This window comes from Drosophila pseudoobscura, chromosome 2 (genome assembly GCF_009870125.1).
Source record: "Drosophila pseudoobscura strain MV-25-SWS-2005 chromosome 2, UCI_Dpse_MV25, whole genome shotgun sequence".
In the NCBI taxonomy this organism is placed as follows: Eukaryota; Metazoa; Arthropoda; class Insecta; order Diptera; family Drosophilidae; genus Drosophila; species Drosophila pseudoobscura.
The window spans coordinates 22,528,086-22,548,142 of NC_046679.1; the positions used below are offsets into that span (position 1 = coordinate 22,528,086).

The 20,057-nt window shown below is 39.9% G+C and overlaps 1 protein-coding gene across 16 annotated transcripts in view; it reads left to right on the forward strand.

Moving 5' to 3' along the window:
- The first annotated feature begins 1,665 nt into the window (after positions 1 to 1,665).
- mtd (TLD domain-containing protein mustard) overlaps positions 1,666 to 20,057 on the forward strand; it is a 70,722-nt gene continuing 52,330 nt past the window's right edge. For 11 of the 16 annotated variants that reach the window (XM_015182358.2, XM_033385680.1, XM_033385683.1 and 8 more), the window contains exons 1-2: positions 15,162 to 15,216; positions 15,752 to 16,011. Coding sequence is in view for 3 of the 16 variants with exons in the window: in XM_015182374.2 (XP_015037860.2) it covers positions 1,791 to 2,098 (308 nt within the window). In the remaining 13 variants the exon portion in view is untranslated. Of the gene's footprint in view, positions 2,099 to 15,161; positions 15,217 to 15,246; positions 15,263 to 15,296; positions 15,313 to 15,751; positions 16,012 to 20,057 lie in introns of those variants that run through there. The other 5 variants (XM_033385676.1, XM_015182356.2, XM_015182374.2 and 2 more) reach the window with 5 other exon arrangements.

A 20,057-nucleotide genomic window follows, 5' to 3' on the forward strand; every position in this document is an offset into this window, starting at 1 on the left:
AATGCTCGTATAACAGACTCGTATATATACATATATTACTTATTCGTATAATCGTATAATCGTCTGCCTATAGCCAGCCACATATATATGTATGTATCTATGTATGTACTATATGTAGATGTATGTCAAATATTTGCGCAACAGTTTAGCAGCAAAAGAAAAACAAACACTGAAACAAAAACGAAACAGAATTAACAATTAGCAAACAAGAAAAAAAACATTAAACAAATACTGAAATATACAATAGATTGCCTTGCTACCCCTACTCCCTACGATATACATGTGTATGTACTATCTATAGATGTCTGCCCAAATGTACACACACAATTTGCTGTTTAATCGCTGTCCAGCCCGTAATGACACTCGCAATAATGAACACCCAATCGTACTCTGTATGTGCCTTCGTTTGTGCAACTGCAACTGAAATTGCTCCAGTAGCAACTGCTACCGCGGCTGATCCTGCTATGCCCTGCTATGCCACCTATAGCTAACCTGACTTGACTCTGTACCGTGTCTATACCCAGTCTCAAACAACACCCCAACTTTATGTAAATACTGTCTATACTCACAATCGTGAGGCTGCTATGCCTCGTGTTACTCGATTTTCTGTTTGTAATTGGATTCGCTAAGGACATACTCTTATACACAAACGTCTCTGTGTACAGATCCAGATCCGCCACGAGACACGAACTGAAATGTGCGTTTTTCCTTTCTCAACCTCAAGTTCATCCTTAAACACACGAATTTCCATCTAAATTTTAACGATTTTTCCAAAATATTTTTCCAAATTTCTAAAAAAACTCTTATACAAACCTTATACTAGGCATGCTGCTTGTGAACGCTTAATATTCAAAAAATACTCTAATACAACTCTTATACAAGTCTTATGCGTCTTTTAGTGCCTCTGCTGATTCAGTAAACTCCAATAAATACTTTCTCTCGTATATTTTCGATCTTATACATCCATTATCTCTTATATCCATACCTAATATTGCGTGCTTTACACTATAATAAGCTACTACTAAAATAAAAAAAAACACTACTACAACTATCCTACAGCTCTTATACAACAATATGATAATCATTATAATCGGAACTAAATATATTAACAACTCTACTACTACAACATTTTATACACTACATAACAACTCTTCTACAATATAGAACTTACACTCTTATACAACATTCTCGCCGCTTATACACTGCACCATTTCCATTGCTTAAAATATCGAAGACCCTATCAAGACCGGATAGGCCTCCCCCCCACCACAAATGTTTGCCTCTAAGTGTCGCGTATGCTATTTTTGCATAGTTTTTTTTTCAAAATTTACACTCGTACTCTACTGATCTTATACGTTTATCTATAACCGTTCTCTACAACTGTCATTTTCTTTGATATTCCTTTCTTTTTGTGACATGCCTTACCCCTCCGAATAGCCGAATAGAACTTTTACACACCGTTTGATATTTTTGGCTCTATGTGCAATTTAATATCTAAATAAACTCCACCACCTCTAAGCAACAAAACTTTAAACAGAAACCAAAGAGAATCAATTAATTATCAAAAGCAACTTCAAATCGCTCGCTCGTTTTATTCATCTCTAAAATCTAAGTAAACCAAAACCAAAACCAAAGAAAAAGATACAAAACTGCAAATAATTGGCTCCAATTGAACTAATTGTTTTATGCTTCTAATTGTTTTATGCCAAACTTCTGTAAATCTATCAATCAATTAACCACGAAATACATCATCAAAATATAACCACAATCACGAACAAATACCTAACGAAATGTCACGCGAAAATTCGCCCCGTCACGGCTCGTTTCGACGACATCTGAACAACAGAGACTCGCCGGCCGCCGGGGCACCGCCGGGATCGCCACACCATCAGCAATCGAACCATCAGTACCACCACCAACAGCCACCGATCATGGAGCATGCCGGCGCGCCCATCTCCACCTCCGCCACGAACATAGCCACGGTCCTCGAGGATGGCGAGAATCCCATCCTGCCGCCCCTGACCGGTTCGGGACCCAGTCGACAGCGATCTCTGAGGGATCGACTCAAAGACGGCATCACCGGCAGCTTCTCCTGGCAGTAAGTCATGATGTTTTAGCCCCCCTTTTCGTTCTGTCAATGCTTCTTGAAACACCTTTTGTTCTGTAATTTGTATATCACTTTTTTACCACCAAACAAACACCAACCAATTTTGTTAACATTCTTTGTCTGTAGAGTTCCAATTTTCAGTAGTTCAAGACATATCCGTATAAGATCTTGGTTGAGATCTCAAAGTGCACTTTGAAGCTTTTTCTTCTTAGACTTGAACTCGAATTTAGTTAGAATCCACACGAATATCCTCTAAATGCACCATGTAGAGCCAGTAAACACTTAAAAACACCCAAAAACTCCTCTGAGAGTCTGGTAAAAATAAATTAAAGCACTTTGAAGCACAGCACTTTTGATAAAAAGTACAAAAATAAACCCGAAATAAACTTCCAGCTCAAATCTAGGTACAAATTTTGGTAAGTGCTGATAGAATATAGATCTGTTTTAAGAATTACTTATATATGGGAAGGGAAGGGAGTATAAACGGAGGTAACTCATCAAGGAGAGATATCATCGAGGAAGTGTGCTTGTGCTTCTCTGATTTAATTGATACTTATCGAAAATGGTATCCATTGGATATTGCAGAAATATTTGTTAGTTAGTTAGTTATGAATTGTAAAGATATTTTCGATGTATTTTATGGTATTCTAGTTTGAAAATTAAACAAATACGATTACTGAAATGGTAATAAACAATTGATGGGAAAATATTTATAGAATTGTTGTCCAATGAACATACTGAATAATACTTCCCGACAAAAATCCAAAAATATACGAAAGGAAACTTAAATTCCAACACATTGCCAGAGCAATCTCTGTGCTTACTCACACATATTACCCGGTTCCCTAAAGGGTGATTGACGTCTGGAGATGTTTGCGCATTAACAGATTCCGGAAAAAAAATATAAAATCGAATATGGGGAAATCGTCAGAGAAAAGCGCACAAAAACAAGACCTACGTACACACAAAGCAATTTTGCAATTTAAATGGTAACAGACGAAACGAATCGCCAGGCCATAAATCAATTGAATTTGACATTTTAATTCCCCAAACCAGCACCCGAACCCGAGCCCCCTCCCCTACTGAAGGCACCCAGTCGTCAAAAACAAAAAACAATCACCCGAAAAAAGAGTTGCGGCACATTGCATAATTAAAATAAATAATAAGGAGACACACGTTGAGGGAACAGGTGTCACTAAAAAGGTAGCAATGCAAGGTGCAGTCAATGCACCGGTCCTTAAATTAAGCTAAAGCGGAACGGAACGGACGGAAAGGTATTATTTTTCACAAGAAAACTGCTTGCAGAAAAGTCGCAATTTGTGTGGTTCTAAGAAATCCATTTTGTATTTCTCTACTGCGCAACGTTAGAGGAGGTTATCTTATTTCCAGGAATGGCATATAATTTGATTACACAATTTGTTTGCAAAGTGGCTTCAAGCATGATTGGTCTTTGCAAAATGTGGCATTTAGATTACAGTTACCTGGAACCTTCTTTCAAGGACTTAGTACGTATTTTTCAACTCTTAAAACAAGCTTCATTTAATAAAAAAGTCCTCAAACTATGAATTATCCTTTATGTAAAAAATGAAGCCCCAACCGAAAGGCTGGTGGAAAGGTGGATCCCCTTCTCCGTTCCGCCTAGATTTTGATTCTCTTCCGAAAAGTCAAAAAGAACAGCAAGAAAACTTGCTATTTATTTGCAAAACAATTGAAGCACGTGCGACAAGCCTTGAGGTCATCAAACATGCCTCTTTGCCACCCACTTTGCCACAGCCCCTCCTCACGTCCTCCTCCTCCCCTCCTCGCGCCTACACAACGTTAACCGCTTTGTCCCCCTACATTTTCGCCATCAAAAAGTTTCTCTAAAGCCAGTTCAAAAGTTCTGGTTCCAGCGGCAACAACAACAATTTTTTTTTGGCAAATGCTTGGCCAACTTTTTGGACATTTCATTTAGCAGGCAGATACACTCAGAAAAAAGGAATAGAGATCCACAGATCCCCTATTAAGGTTCAACATGAGGATGTTCGAATATATATAGGACATCTCTTCTGGCGATCCTTCCACAGGATTCTGCTTCTAGCTGTTATCCCAAAATTCTCCTTCTTAAATAACATTCTAAGACAAAAACCTAGCTACTGTTTTTTCTCTCAGTGCTGGGGGCACCCGTTGAGGTAGCACTTTTCCGCCATCATTCAAGTGAAAGTAAAAGTTCACTCGAGTTGAGTTATTTGCCACACGGCGTATGCGTAATATTTCTTGTTCTATAAAACTTTCACTTCATGGTTTGCCCTCCCCCTGCCCCCTGCCCCTGCCCCTTCATCGTCCCTTTCATCACCACATCGTTGTGTCATTTTCATTATATAGAATTTTTATATAGTAGACTCTCCTCGGGGCTGGGGGCTCCGGGTAGTTATCGTTGTTGACCTTCAAAGTTTTTTTGTTGCCCAGAGAACAGAGAGGCCAGAGACTGGCAGAGCGGGAGGGGAGTTGATTGCACTTCTACTCAGTCGCCACTCCCCTGCCCCCTTTCCTCTTCTCACTTGTCTCTCACTCTTTCACTGCCCCCTTCTTCCCCCTAGTTTCTCTTCACTCATTCTCCCTCCCTACTTATTTCTGTTTTATACCCTTTGTCTCTGTCTTCAAACTTGTTCTGCAACTACACTCGAAAAAATCCATAGTACTCCTCCCGTGCTGCTAAGCCACACTGGAAGTGGAAGGGAGAGCGTGTGTCCTTCTACACTGAAACTTTTTGTGTTATTTTCTTAGAACTTTAACTGTTCAATGTTTTAGATATAGGCATATCGTTTTTTTTTAGTGTAGTGGCGTGCTGGGGACACTTCCTTTAAAACACTTTAAGCCGCAACTGTCGCCCTGCGGCTGGTAATTTATAACCTTGAAACCCTTTTTCGTTGGCCTTGATCGCAGATTTCGTTGCGGCCTTTTGTCTACCTGATGTTTTAAGCCCTCTCCCCTACAGCACTGCGTCTCCTTCAGTCGCTCTTTAGGCCTTCTTCTTGGCGGTGCTTCCTCTCCTTCGGCCCTGTATATCTGCTTCTCGTGCTTCTTTTCAACATGTCTATATCTCTCCTTAGCCCTCTTCCCCTCTAAGGCCTTTTCAAGTTGTTGTTTGGTCACTTTTCTTTGTTGTTTCATACCGAGAGTCAGTCCCTATCCCAGACACAGACACAGACAAAGACAATCCCCATTTGCAGGCCAGACCCCATGCCAGACACTTGAGTTACGAAATTCGTTGTGCACTTTTCGCATTATGAGGGATAAACGTGTTACATAAATGGGAATTGCAGTCTGATGGAAGAGCCCTCCTTGATATTCGCTTAGGCTGAAAGCCCTCCAAGAGCTCTTCAGTAAGAGAGTCAGCAAGGGAGTCTTCAAGCAGAAAACCAGTTTTTTTAAAGAGTTTTTTCTTTGTTTGCGAGCACTGAGGAGTAGTACATAGGATACGAGTATAAAGAGTAAGCAAAGGATGATATTTATTTCTCTGCTTTTGGAAGGATTCTTAAGGCATTTGTCCCACTTTTGGTTATATTTCTACATTAAATATGACTCAAAACAAGTTAGTCTTGAAGCATCAGCCAAGATCTTGTCAGAGAATACTTATTCGTAATTGGCTCTTGAGGTCTCATCATCTCAACCATAATGATACACTGCAAGAAACATATAATCATGCTCGCCAGTGAACAATTTTATTGAGAATATATCTAAAGAAATATGGGATAAGCAACCTTGACCCCATCTAGAGCCAGATCTTCAAATCTGCCATCTATTCACATGGCAAAAATATTCGCTTTGAGTGACGCCCAAGCAAAAAAATCAATCTTGAAGCCCGCCTCGGAATGCTAATTGAAATTTCAGGAGCGATGGGGATTTTTTGGCTTTTGTTTCGCGCCGCATATAAACCATAATAAAATGATATCATAAAGAACGCCACAGACCAGACAGCGGCAAGAGTCCGGCCCACAAGTCGGGCCCGACAGAGGCTCTATAACGCTTTTGTATGGTGGGAAGTGTGACGGTTTTTGCGGAACGGGTCTGATAATAATGATAATAGCGATAATGAAGAGATGGTAATGGGTGCGTGAAGGAATGTGTGGGATGATGGTGGCCATGGATGTGTGGGACTCTGCTCTAGTCGTCGTCGGCTCGGTCCTGTTCTGTATAACTTATACTGACAGCGACTGTAAATAGCAGTTGACCCTGAAATGAGGCACATTCCTCCCTCGACCTCTCCCTCTTCTAAATATCTGTTAAATTGTGTGCTCATGTGTGCCAGTGTTGGTGTGTATCTGTGTGGCTGTCTAAAAGCGTTTCATGTTTGACTTTCACTTGCAGCTGTGACGAGAGCTGCAACACTGTCAGCGCCAGCACTATGACAACAGCAGCAACAGAAACCGAAACCGAAACCGAAACAACATGCAACAACAATAGCAACATACAACAAATGGCACTAACATTCCGCTTCCATTCGTTCGGCTGCTCTCCGGCATTGTTTTTGGCCATAATTTGCATCGATTGCATAGTGGGTCGAACATACGAACTGAATTTCGAAAGCATTCTAAAAATAGCACTGCCAGACGCGATTTTACAAGCAATGGCTAATGACAGACAAGACGGGGTCTTGGGCCTTCGACTTGATGTGCGCTGAAGTCTGAAAAAGCGGAAAAACAACACGTTTCATTATGATTGTCAATGCTACAGTATTGAAAGAAATATGATCTTATCGAGCTTATCGAATAAATTCTAAGAAGAGTGCATATCCTGTGCCACAGTGTCACAGTGCCACCCATCACAGTGCTCATCCGATAGGCGCTCTCGGCCTGTCCATGTTTTTGGGCCCGTGGCTGCGGTCGTGTCTGTAGCCGAGGATTAAGTGCAATGTCAATGTTGTCCGCTGTCCGTTGTCCGCTGTCCAGCTCCACCTCCATGTCCACCTGCTGCTGCTCCATCTTCTGCTGCAAATTGTCCTCCACCTCCTGCTGCACCTCCTCTTGCTCCTGGTTCGCTGTGTCCTGCTGTTTTCGCAAATTTTCATTAGTGTTATGTCGTTGTCGTTGTCGCTGCCATTGATGTCGTGGCCTGTGGCCTGCCAGCTGCCTCTGTCTGCGGACCTCGTTTGTCCTGGGGCGTGGCCATTGTGCATTGTGTGCTCTGGCCCCCCCCACCACAGGCCACCACAATCGTTTGCATAACGATTATGAAACTGCGTTTAATCGAAAACAGAAGCCAAATCAAACAGAAGCCAAATCGTTACACGACCTGCTCTGTGGCTGCTCTGCGGCTGTGTCCCACGCGGCGTATGAGCAATGCCGCTTTTTAATATGAATTAATTGCTACAATTAATTTGAAATTATTCAGCATGCAAATGGCGTTGCGTAAGCACTGCCCGAGTAAGGGGCATTGGGTGAGAATATTAGTAATAAATTCATTTCCTTAGCTATTTACATAGATTTCCAGATAAAGTTTTTGGGGTAGAAAAGTCCAGAAAGAACTTAGATCATAATCTTTTCCATTAGTTCTATCTATTAGAATTCATTCATTTCCCTGTGGGGCTTTCCATGCCCCTATCGTTGCAAGGCTCTCAATCGTAAATCAACCCCATTCCATAACTCTATCTCTCGTTCGCAGCGTGACGCTCGTGGCGCTCTAATCACCCCTACCAAGTGTTAATCCCACCTAAATATACAACCCATTAATTACTATTTCCATCATTATTTACGAGCGGTGAACAGTTTCCAACGATTGTCACACCGACACACACGAGGCAGCTAATTATAGTCCATTCCTTTATATAGTATAGCCATCCCGATTTAACAGGTACCCAAAACTAAATGAAATATTTCGAAATTTCCTTTCGCTCGCTTTCAGTTTTCTTAATAAAGCAATGACCCGTGCAGTAGTAAAACTTTTGGCACTTGAAAAACACTGACACATATATCTATATAATATATAGCCCGATATATGCACGGTTCGGATTTCCCTTTCCCCCACACACAATGCCATTGTTGCGGATGGACGGACACTTTGTAAACAATTTTCGCGTATTTCTTTTCATAAATTGCGACGAATTATAATTCGTTATCTAAGAAAAATACATATATTCCCCAGTACGTTTATTATTCATGAATATTTTAGCATGTGGCAGTAAAAATGTCTGCTGGCTGCTGTTGCAAGTGGCCAATTTTCGGGGACTTTAATGCGCTGTAAAATCCAATGGAATTATTTAGGGGAAACAAAGTGTATCATTTATTCATTTTAAATTGGAAACCGGGAGAGAGGCCTAATTGAAAGTGGAATATAGAAAGCGTTTTCCATCAAAGAGAATGTGGTCCAAGGAATATGCATATTCTCTCCACATTTAATCGATTTTCACACCCTCTGCGTTTGGGTGTCTCAATGCCACCTAATGCGACCCGCCATGCCAATCAGTTTTGGCATTCAATCGTCTCGAGATCGAGCACATATATCAATATAATTATCTGTCATTATTGTACATTACGCGAACATTGTTCGGCGCGCTATCGCTAGTCTCGGATCTTGTTTTGCTCGTTGTCCTTCCAACATTATGATTTGCTTTACAAATTTATTGCTTTGGAAATTGGCCTAAACAAATGAAATGGGGATCGCTTGATAGACAAGGATGTGAGTCGACGACCCAGGGGAGTGGTGACACGTGAACCCCAGATCAGGGGCCACCATAAATGGCTAAACAGCTCAATTACCTAATGGCTTTACTGACAGGCAACACAACTTCTGGAAAGGCAAATTGCATCTAATATTTACAGAATATAAATATTTTTACCAGCCGAAATAATACTCGTGCTATCATTAATTTTGGGAGGGATTTTCCCTCGCGCACAACTGATCAAATTTCAGTTTCACTAATCTCTCGGCTCTGGCTGGTTTATTTAATTATAAATACAGAACCCATTGCTTATCGCCATCAGCTACCTGATATTTGTCCGCAATTATTGGCCCTGCCCGGCCCCGCCCCTCGCCTCGACTCGACTCAAAGGCAAAGAAAGCCGCTCCGATCCGATAAGAACAAAAAGAACGCAGTAAAATTTACATTTTCGCTAAATGGAAATTTCCCGAAAAACCTCAATCTTTGAATGTCATAAAGTCTCCTCGCACATCCAAGATTTCAGCTGTGTTTGATCTGTATTTGAGGGCTGGCTGACTGACTGATGTAGGTACTCGTACACGTAGATGATAGGTAAACATACATATTTGCAAGCTAATGGAAAAATAACGATTGGGGAGTCTGTTTGTCGCTTGCTTTGCATCACGATCACGCATGCCATCTGGAAAGGTTCCAGAAAAAGTCTCTAAAGATAGGGGAAAACAGGGGAAAAATACATGGAATCTATGGAAAGTTTTGAAGTCAATAACATAACTTCCATCAGTCTATGTTGCCAATTTTAGACTAATTTATCCAATCAAATTCCTTTTCCATGATTCCTCAACATTTGTTTTCCACCAGCTATCATTCCTTATCGCATACTAAGAAAAGATAAACTAAAACGTAGAGGAGTCTCCCCCCCCAACCCTCAAAGACCAACAAAATATCAACTTTATAATTGAGTTTTATAAGAAATGTATATTTCGGACAGGCTTTTCAGTGGTGGGTGATGCATCACCATCTTTTAAGTCTTGTGATTCCATTGATGGGCCATTTATAATAATTCGATTGCGTGCTCGCTGGTATCCCATTTATAATTGATGTTCCCCTTCCAATACCAGAAATGAAATGTTTACCTTTGCCACAAAGAACAACAAGGAGGAGGAGGAGGGGGGTGGGAGAAACCTGACATTGACCCCAATTAATGGCGCCCCATGCGGTGAGCGAAATGTTGATAAAATAAAAAACCAAAAAATGTAAATAAATTATATATCAATAGGAGTTCGGGTTTGTTCTATATGGGGGAAAACAAATTGATTGAATGCATAATTGGAACTGCAATCGAAATAGAATTCTCCGCAAAATTGAATGAATATTTAAATGTGCGAATGACAAATGTTTTGCCACCTCTCTGGGACCCCCTCCTTGGACAACTGTCAATGCGCTTGTCACTACCTTTTGACATTTCGAGTTCTGAAACTAGAATTTATCTATCGTTTTGCAACCTTTGACAGTCTTTTTCGAGTACAAAAAATCCATTAATTCATTGAAAAATTCAACAACAAATGGAGCCATACAGACAGACATATATTTTGATTTGAATAACGATATTGCTGACAGCTGAATAAAATTATATATTCCAAAATCAGATTAAATCGGCAATCACTTTTGAATACTCTGTAGGAAAAGAAAGGTGAAGGATGCGTGTAAAAGCCGAGGAGAAATGTTTATCAGACACATATGTACATGGAAGAGGCATCTAATCTGAAATACATTTAATCCTTTAATCTTTGAGGTTTCATTGTATCTTAGAGAATAAGTTGTCATAGCATAAGGCACCTTATCTTTAATCCGTGAAAAATCCATGTATTTATGACGCGATTTATAGAAGATTAAATTTATATAGACATTCTTTTCCATTCATTTCCTAATCTGTAATGTTAGTAAGTTTAAATATTACCAGAAAACGTCTACCACTTCTCCCATTTATCAAAAAGATAGACCTTTAAAAAGTCTCTTTAAAAACTACGAACTCCATGCGGAAATTGCCAGAAATCCTCCCATTAATCCCCCTCATCCCATTTGCAATTTAAATCCCATTAAAAAACTTTTTCCGAATCGCATTTGGGTGCAACTTCCATTTCGGATTTCGGGTACAGAGATTGTCATTGGTGGGTCCCACCCGAAATTGTTGCACGTTTTTACAATTGCTGTTCAAAATTTATGGCAAATTTATTTCGATGAAAATTCAAATGGCGCACCAAAAGCGAGACTTTTGATTGAGAAAACAAAAACAAAAGCTCAATTCAAAGACAACAAACAAATAAAAATCACATTCAAAGGCGGCGGCAGATGATCATTTAGTGCAGTCATAGAAATTCATTCATTTTTATGCAGCAATTCAATTAAATGGCGCAAATGAAAAGTAAACAAAAATAGCAATTATCCATAGAGATGGGTCAACCGAAGAGGAAGGGTGTTCAGAGATCGATACCATCTGAACAGGTTCCCAGTGGCCACGCTTTTAGTCTCTCAATAAGAGTCCTGTAGATGACATTAAAAGTGGAATCAAGGATGAACGGTGGGTATAAACCCGCCAATTTCTGTTCCTCGTGCTCTGCATTTGTGCAGTGTTTTTCGTAGTTTTTGGAGCTCCTAAACAGCTACTTAAATACCACGGAAAATAGTTTTTCGGAAGAGTGGGAAGGACGCGGATTACCGCCGACTAAATCCCCCACAAAAAAAAGAGCCAAATACCTTTACCAACTTCCCAGCCAGCCTCCACATCGAAATCGTTTACATTTTTTCCTCATTTTCAACGAAAATTCGTATTTTCCTGTCAAGCCGGTTTCACTTTTTTTTTCTTCATCTCCGTTTTCATTATTGGACCACACTCTGTGGCACCACCATGCCATGGTGTTTGTCGTCGTCATTTGCCAAACCAAACAACTTGCAATCAATGCTGTTTCTGGTGCCGCTGCCTGCCGCTGCTGCTGCTGCTGCGCCTTTTGCTATTTTTAGCAGCTGCAACAAAAAGTTGCACTGTCGAAACAGTGTTGTACCTTCCGTCATATGCCGCAGGAAAGACAACAAAAAGCAAGTGAGGGGTAAAAGCGGACAAAAAATGTGCAAAAGCTGACGAAAAAACAAAACAAAAAATTGAAAAGTAAATCTTTGTTGCATATTCATCAGCTTCAAAACGGAGGATGGAGAGCGAGACTCCGAGAACTCTGACAGTTCCCGTCTCCGGAAAATGGGAAAATTTGCTAAGCTGCAATCGGAGGGGTTCGGGGGAGCAAAGAAAATTGCATTTGTTATTTAAATGAAGCTTCTTGAGAGGGCAGTTTGCTTTCAGTTTGACGGAAAAGGATAATAGAAGTTTGTTATGGTAATGACTGTCATGGGATGCCATGTGATACGGATCTCATGGTTCTAAAAGAGTGCAAATATTTAAGAAAATTCAAATATACAGTACTTATTGTTGTCCTAAAGCTAAATTCAAACAAATTTGAAAAAGAGTACAAGCGATTTTTGCAGTGAATGGCATTGGCATTGTTTCAATTCATTTTATTCAAAGATAATTGCAGACAAGCCCCAAAATCAATACCTTAATTGATTTATTTATGGTTTATAAAAAGTTAATTAACATTTGGCGTTCAAATACAAGACGGAAGCAGCGAGGCAGGTGGCTGGTTCGGGTTTATTGACCTTTGTTCAATTTCGATAAATTTCATAAAAAAATTCAATTTTGAATTAGAAAACTTTACCTTAATACCAATATGAAGCTTGGGCGGTCACTTGAAGTGTTACTGAGCCCAATGTCCTGTCTGTGTATTGAGAACATTTACTATCCTTCGGTAAATAGGTTTTTCAAGACTGCATTCCATTTCGATTGGCAATATTTATGTTGAGTATTCCCCATTGAAACCCGACTGAGACCCTGATACGAGTACGGTTGTGCACAGTGCTCAAACATATTCCACTGACCATTAGCCATAGTCGTAGTCGCTCCATTGGATATAGTCATAGCTATAGCCATAGGCAAGGCATAGCCATAGCACCACATGCGATTGCACATTTTTTATAGCCCCCCAAGGCGTATCGTATTCGAAAAACATTTACATTTTCGTTCAGACAATTTATGATTGTGTAATAGTATTGAAGGCTATTGAAATTATTGAAAATGTTCGAGTCCGAAAAACTGTAAATACACAAAAGATAGAGAGAGAGAGAGGAGAGAGAGAGAGAGACAGCGACAGCGAGATGGAGAACAGTCGGCCACAAAATGATGTTGCAGTTTTTCTGATTTTTGCACAAAAGTTCGTTTTGTGAAATTTGCATAATTTGCAATTTGAGCCAAGTCATGCGTTTTAAATGAGCTGAAAAGTGAGGCAAAGAAGGAAAGAAACGGAATCCCAATAAGAATGCTCTATGTTCAGTCTATGTTGGGACTTTAGAGGTACCCACTAAGGGGATATCTACAGCATAGAATAAAAGAGCATGGGAAAGAGAAAAACTTTCCCATGTTTCAGGATGATTTTTGTCAATCATCTTAAGGATCTTCACTATGTTTCTTCCCTCCACGGATTAAATATAGTTCTTGTATCAGTGTCTGTTATTTTCACAAATACAGTATACCCAAAATGACCTGCGGCTACCAGGTATAACATAGTCAACCGTTACCAGCTAAATGAAAGAGAATTCCCATGAGTTCTCAAGGTTGCATAGGAAATTCCCTCCCTCTCTCTCGTCGCGCCCTGTCTCTCTCTGTCTTTCGTTTAAGATGAATTGCAGTTCACCTTACGGTAAATTCTTTGACCTTGGCCATAATTTCCTTATTGGGAGAGGGTACGCCGGCAGGGTGGACGGTAGAGGGGCATCTATAATTGCAGCACTTTCACCCCCTTAACAATGACCTACATTAAAGTTGAGGAAATGAATTCCTGATTCTGTTGATACTGCTGTCCGTTAGCAGAGAGTGATGTGCCGCAGATCCCAAAAGCAAATATCAAATAATTACAGAGCGGCGTCACATGCCGTATGAGTAATTTAACGTAAATCACAAAGTCGCCGCAACTAAATAACCTCCAAAAAACAGAAACAAATTCAACGAACGAGGCGTTTGATACCCTTTAGAGTGATCATTTCTATCATTCGTGCCTTAGGACATAGTGACATAGTGATATAGTGATCCGATCTCGTGGGGACGGAAATCGTTCGTGAAAATATCTCCTTCAAAGCATAATGCCCATTATGAAGGGTATTAAAGCAGCGCAACAACAACAATTGTATCGCAATTGCAATTCCAAACAAGTTCATTGCACATGCGCGCCATACGATGGCAACAACACAAAACACAAACATGCCAAAGAGAGCCAAGCGATCGGTAGAGCGAGAGATAAAGAGAGAGCTTAAAGTCAGTCCAAGGTACATTGATATAAGGAAACGCGAGTTGCTCATAGCAGAACACACATAGGGAACAGAAAGAACTCCTTCTCTCGAATGTTTTGGTTTTTCTATCGTGTTTTAAATTATTTTAATGATTTTTGATCCCTTTGCGAACTTGCTGTCACACACCTGCATATGATGGCAACAACACAAAACACAAACATGCCAAAGAGACCCAAGCTATCGGTAAAGAGAGAGATAAAGAGAGAGCTTAAAGCCAGTCCAAGGTATATTGATATAAGGAAAGGCGAGTTGACTGCTACATATTTTTGGTGCATATTTCTATAGCGCGATTCGCATATCAGAACGCACAACTCCTTCTCTCGAATGTTTTGGATTTTCTATAGTATTCTAAAATATTTTAATGATTTTTAATCCCTTTGTGAACTTGCTGTATTCTTCGCGCTGCTCTGCGCCAACTACCGTGAGAGCGCTTCTGTTAATGCCTCACCTGTATTTAGCTTGAGCAAGCAATCCGAGCACAAAGACGGAGAGAGAGAGAGCAATTAATAGCATAATTTACACAAGTCTCAGCGTCGTCGTCGCTGTCGCTGTCGTCGTCGTCGTCGGCAGCGATCGGTTAATTCGTTTCGTTGTTGCTTTTTTCGGCCGTCGTCGCAGTCGACGTTGTCGCTGACGTCGCCGCTCTGCCCGACTCGACTTTCTGAGACACTCCTCACCGTAGAAATTTTCGTTCGATCATTTTAAGTTTTTCATTTGCAACGAACGCAACACCGTAGCTCCCGATCTCCCCCCTAAAAATCAAAAGCAACAAAACCCCAATTGAGAGTCGGCGCCAAACGAAATCGAAAGAGTAACCGAAACAGAAACAGAGTCTTTTACAGCTCTTCCGCTCCACAAAAACAGTTAAGCTGGAGAAAAAGTAAAAGAAATAGAAAAAGAAAAAGCCTAGAAGACGGAGCAACAAAAAACGCGCGCGCGCATCTGTGCTAAATAAAATAAAAGTAAAAATAAATTTATGAAAAGTGCAGCAGCAAAACCAGAGAAGTCACGAAGAAAAATTGTAAAAATTATATTATTATTGTTGAAAAATATACGCAAACAGATGTGTGAGTGTCTGCTCGGTGTGTGTGTCTCATGAAAATTATGACAATTGCTGGTAATGTCTGTGCTCATTTTCTGGTTACTCATGTCCGTTTTCCGCTGTCCGTTGACCGCTGTATGCTGCCCGCCATTGTGGCTTTTCAGGTTATGTTTATAACAATTTCATGACCAAAATTTAATTTGAAGTGAAATCCGTTAAAAAGTTCTTTAACCCTGGGGCGTGTCAAAGAGAAATATAAGAACTATGAAGGGGGAAATTGTACACATTGAACAATTAAATTAATTTTTCCTGCGTCTCAGAGTTTCCCAATGTATCCCAAAATGCAGTTAAAGCGGATAGAAAGGGAAATTTAGCACCAATAAAAAGGGAAATTTGTCTGCAATTTTTACCAGAATTCCATTCCTTCTTGGGCATATACAAAAATCGTGTGAATGTTGAATGCAACTCCCAAAATCAGAAATACTAATCAAATGAAAACCAAACCAATCCACAGAATCCAGCCAACTTATCTGCTCTTCGTCCAATGTCCAAAGAGTTAAAAGAAAAAGCTAAACTGAAGCATAAATAAATAATTAAAATCATTATTTCCGCGTGTGTTCCGGTGCCAAAATCAACGCAAGTGCCAAAAAAGTGAAATTAATATCGATGAGAAATGTGACTAACAAAATCAAAGAATATCAGTGCATAAACCCCATATAAATAGGAGGAGAGAGCGAAACAGCAGAGCAGAAACACCCAAAGACAACGATTAAGGTAAAGCAACGGTTAAATAATTGTGTGTGTGTGTGTGTGATGCAAGAAGTAAAAGGAAACTAATTACTGCGCTTGCAATTTTGAGAGCAAGCCGTCTGGGCTAAATAAAACCTAAGCCGAGCCTCTCTCGCTCTCTCTCTCAGTGTGTTCCTCTCTCCCTTTTTCTAGGCGCTCTCTCTCTCTGTCTCTCGTGTGATTGTATTAGACGCGGCTTGCGGTTTTTTTGGCCGCCTCCCTTTGTTTGTGCAGGTTTTTTTTGGAATGGTTTGCTTTACCGTTGGAATGGTCCTCTCTAACCTCCTCTGAGCCCCTTGTTCTTGTGTTCCTTGGTTTCTGCATTTGCCTGACATTCACTTTTATAGGAGAAACAGTCAAACCTCTGTAAGAGGTACCCCCGAAATATTTTTACTTAAAGACATAGACATTCTTTGTCTCAAGAAATGCCACGCTAGCGAAGTTTCACTGTATTCTTAAGCACTTTTGCCTGCAGGTCATGACATTCAAAGCCAATCCTCGTCCATTCTTCTCTTGCTATTTTTTTTCTTTTATGAGCATGTAATATACGTTTTTTTCTGTGGTAATTTATTACAATGTGAGGCCAAACAACGAAGCTCAAATAATAAGAAACAAAAAACAGCTGACCAGCACAAAAAACTTGGCCAACAATGACGAATACGAATACGATAAAAAAAAAATCAACCAAAGACCTACGCCTAATTTAAGGTCATCAGCACAATAAAACAACAGCAAAAACAATGGCAACAGAGGAAAAAGAAGAAGTAGCAAAAGGCAGTAACTATTACTAGAGATGGGCAAGATATGAAGACTGTCAACGTGACTAAATTTCGTGACTGTTTGGGGGGGAAGGCAAAGAAATTCTTTTGACTTCCAAAATACCGATGAAATGCGGTGCTCCTCCGTTGTAAGTCTTCCACTTCGCTTCGGTTAAATTGTTCTCGTGTGGGCTCACGCTGCCATCTCTAATAATTACATACCCTCAAAGAAAAAAGTTCAACCGGCATCAAGTTTCACTGTCTGTCGCTGGTTTTCGTCTTCTTTCGGTGTCATTTCTGATTTTCTGATTTCGTCTATGGCCCTACGATGCCATTTGTGTGGAGAATTAAAAGGCAGCCAACGGTATTCCAAAAACAAAAAACAAAAAAAAGTAATCAGCGCCCCCATAAATATAGTTGGTTTTTGTTCCCCCTTCTTGTGGCTTTACGGCTTGACCTGCTAAGAGGGGCCATAAAAATTGAAAGGAAAACAAACAATTTGATGTGGTAGGTGGCAGAGGTGCAAGGGGGCCAAATGTTGCAAAATTTGAAATAATAATATCAAAATTCCCCCGAGAGAGGGACTTGCAGACTGTTTGGCGGCTGTTGTGCCAGTTTTTCGGTAAAGAGATGTGCGATAATCTCTTTCTCTCTGCTCTCTCTGGCTCGATCGAGTGGTCTCTCTTGTTGTTTATGTTTTTATAAATAGCCGCCTCAAAAAAAAATGCGTAAAATGATCAGCAGAAAAACAAATTAAAATTAGATTTTTTAAAGTTCAAATTTGACATGCGTAAGACTTGGAAGAATACTAGAAATGGATCGTTAAAAGATGGTTAAAAAGGGGTAGAAAAGCCTAAGGCTCAGAGGTTTAAGGTGTTCTAATTTTCTAAAAATTGATAAATATTTATTTCCACCATAATTTGTTTCTCTTTCTGCCCCCGAAATAAATACAAATATTCGTAGTATGAGACACTCCATCAACCATTTTGATAAGCATAATTAATGCGGCATTAACTTTTCAATGTTCACGGCACAAAATGTTGATATAATTTCCACTTGACAAATCCATTTATCATGGTGTCCCGGCATAAATAAATGTGCATAAATTTAAAGCCTCACGTGATAGTAAAAATTATCAACAAATTTTCTATAGATTTCGTTGTATGTAGCATATATTTTTTTTATTTTTTTTTATTGATTCCTGGGGCGTGGGCCACGAAAAAGCGCAATCAATCGACCGACTATGCAAATCAATGAAAAAAAAAATACAAATAAAAGAAATACGGAAATGCAAAAATGTTGACAGCGTATCTACGCATAGCTGTTGCATCTGGTTTTGTATCTTATTGATTGTTCAGTCATTTCCATATACCCCTGCCCCCAAGCTGAGGCGATGAGGAAGTACGTGGCGGAGCCTCGGTCTCTGCCGCTGAATCATTTCTGTTGATTGCTGCCCAAAAGGAGGCTTGTCACAGGACAGGAGAATATTTACATATTTCTTTCTCAATAATTATTTTATATATATATTTTTTATGATGTGTTTTCGCCTTTTTATGTGTTTAATTTATGGGATATCTCGCAGTGTACTGGATTTTTACTCGTGGCCCAAACAAAGAGGGCTTACTGCCCGTTTTGTTTGCTTGAGTTGGCGTGAAAAAAATGTCATAATTACACAAACAAATACACAAGTCTATACATATGTTTAAGTACATCAACAATGAACAATAATACATATATTTACATACATATATGCCAGAAACATCACAGCACAAAAGCCACTTGAGATGTCTGTCTGAGTGTTGAACAAAAGTACTCTTCATTCTTCATTTATTTATAAACTTATTTGATTTATTGTCGCTGATCGCTCAGCAATCGATGAATCGTGAAGAGCAGCCATAAAAATGTTTATTAAAGTGTGCCAAAAAGTGAAATAATTCCAAATGCAGCTGCCAAAAATCCCCAATGCTCAATAAATTTTCTATATATATTTTCGAGCGATTTTTCCACCAATTAATAATCTACGCCTTGGATTTTTGAAATATTTATCAAATAAATGAAATAATCATACTAATTTCTTGTCCCAAGGATTACGGAAAACTTGTTTTGTGGAAAGGCAGAAAATTGATGCAAATTATTAGTATTTATGGAATTTTCAGAGTGCAGATCGGATCAATATTAAACCCGTCGTGTTGGCTATTTGAACACCTGGTCTACGAACCCTATTAATGCTAGGAGCATTGCGCTTTTTCTCTAGGAAAATGAGAACATTTTCTCTATAAATAAAATAATTAAAACCGGATCAAAATGCTTTCAATAAGAATCAATAAACTGTAACTATAACTGATTTGCATATCCGTATTAATCGCCAGAGACTTCCTCTATGGCACGCAACATCAATCATAGATTTATGATCACAGCTTATATGATCTCTAAAGCTGGTTCTCTAAATTAGATCTCGTGGATTGTTTCCTCCTGTGACTTCCACACCTCTCCTCCTCCTCCTCCGCCTCCTCCTCCTCCTCCTGCTGCTGTTGTCATTAATCAACGTTCATAACCGATTCAAATCATCGGCTACTCGTAAATGTTGCCTATTGGAAGTGCCTGCTGTTTCCGTTTTGCATATTGATTGCCCACCCAGCCCCCATGCCACTTGACGGTGGAGCCTCCCCGAGAACTCTATGGAGCGGCGGCGGCAGGGGCCCACCCATGTGATTTGGTTCCGTCTTTGGTTTTTGCTTTCGAGGCACTTGTAATTTATATTTATTTATTGTTTTTTCTAAAGCTATTCTCATTCACACATTGCGGAACCACAGAGTTGACGATTGATTGGGTTTGATTGAACGACACAGGCGGTGGCAGAGGCAGAGCCAGAGCCAGGCGTCACATGAACATGTGCGTGTAGTTATGTGAGAGAGTGTAGCCGGTAGATCGGAGGCGGTACATTCCGAACTGGTTTTTTGATGTCAAACAAAAGGCATAGCGAAAAAACCAAACAACTTCCGCCATTCCGTACCCGTAAGAAATGTTTGTTTCTACTTACAAATACGAGTATCCTCCACAGAGACCAGAGATCTGTGAGATCTGTGAGAACCGTAGAAACCACAGAACGACTTTAATTGTTCGTTCGAATGAGCGGACGCGAGAAAAAGATACAAAGAAATATAAGAAAACAATCTTCAATGATCTCCGACTATTGGATGCTCCGTTTTTGGGTCTCAAAGAAGGGTAGAGCTCCAAGAACCATCTTTAATAGCTTCAGATATGTACCCTTTA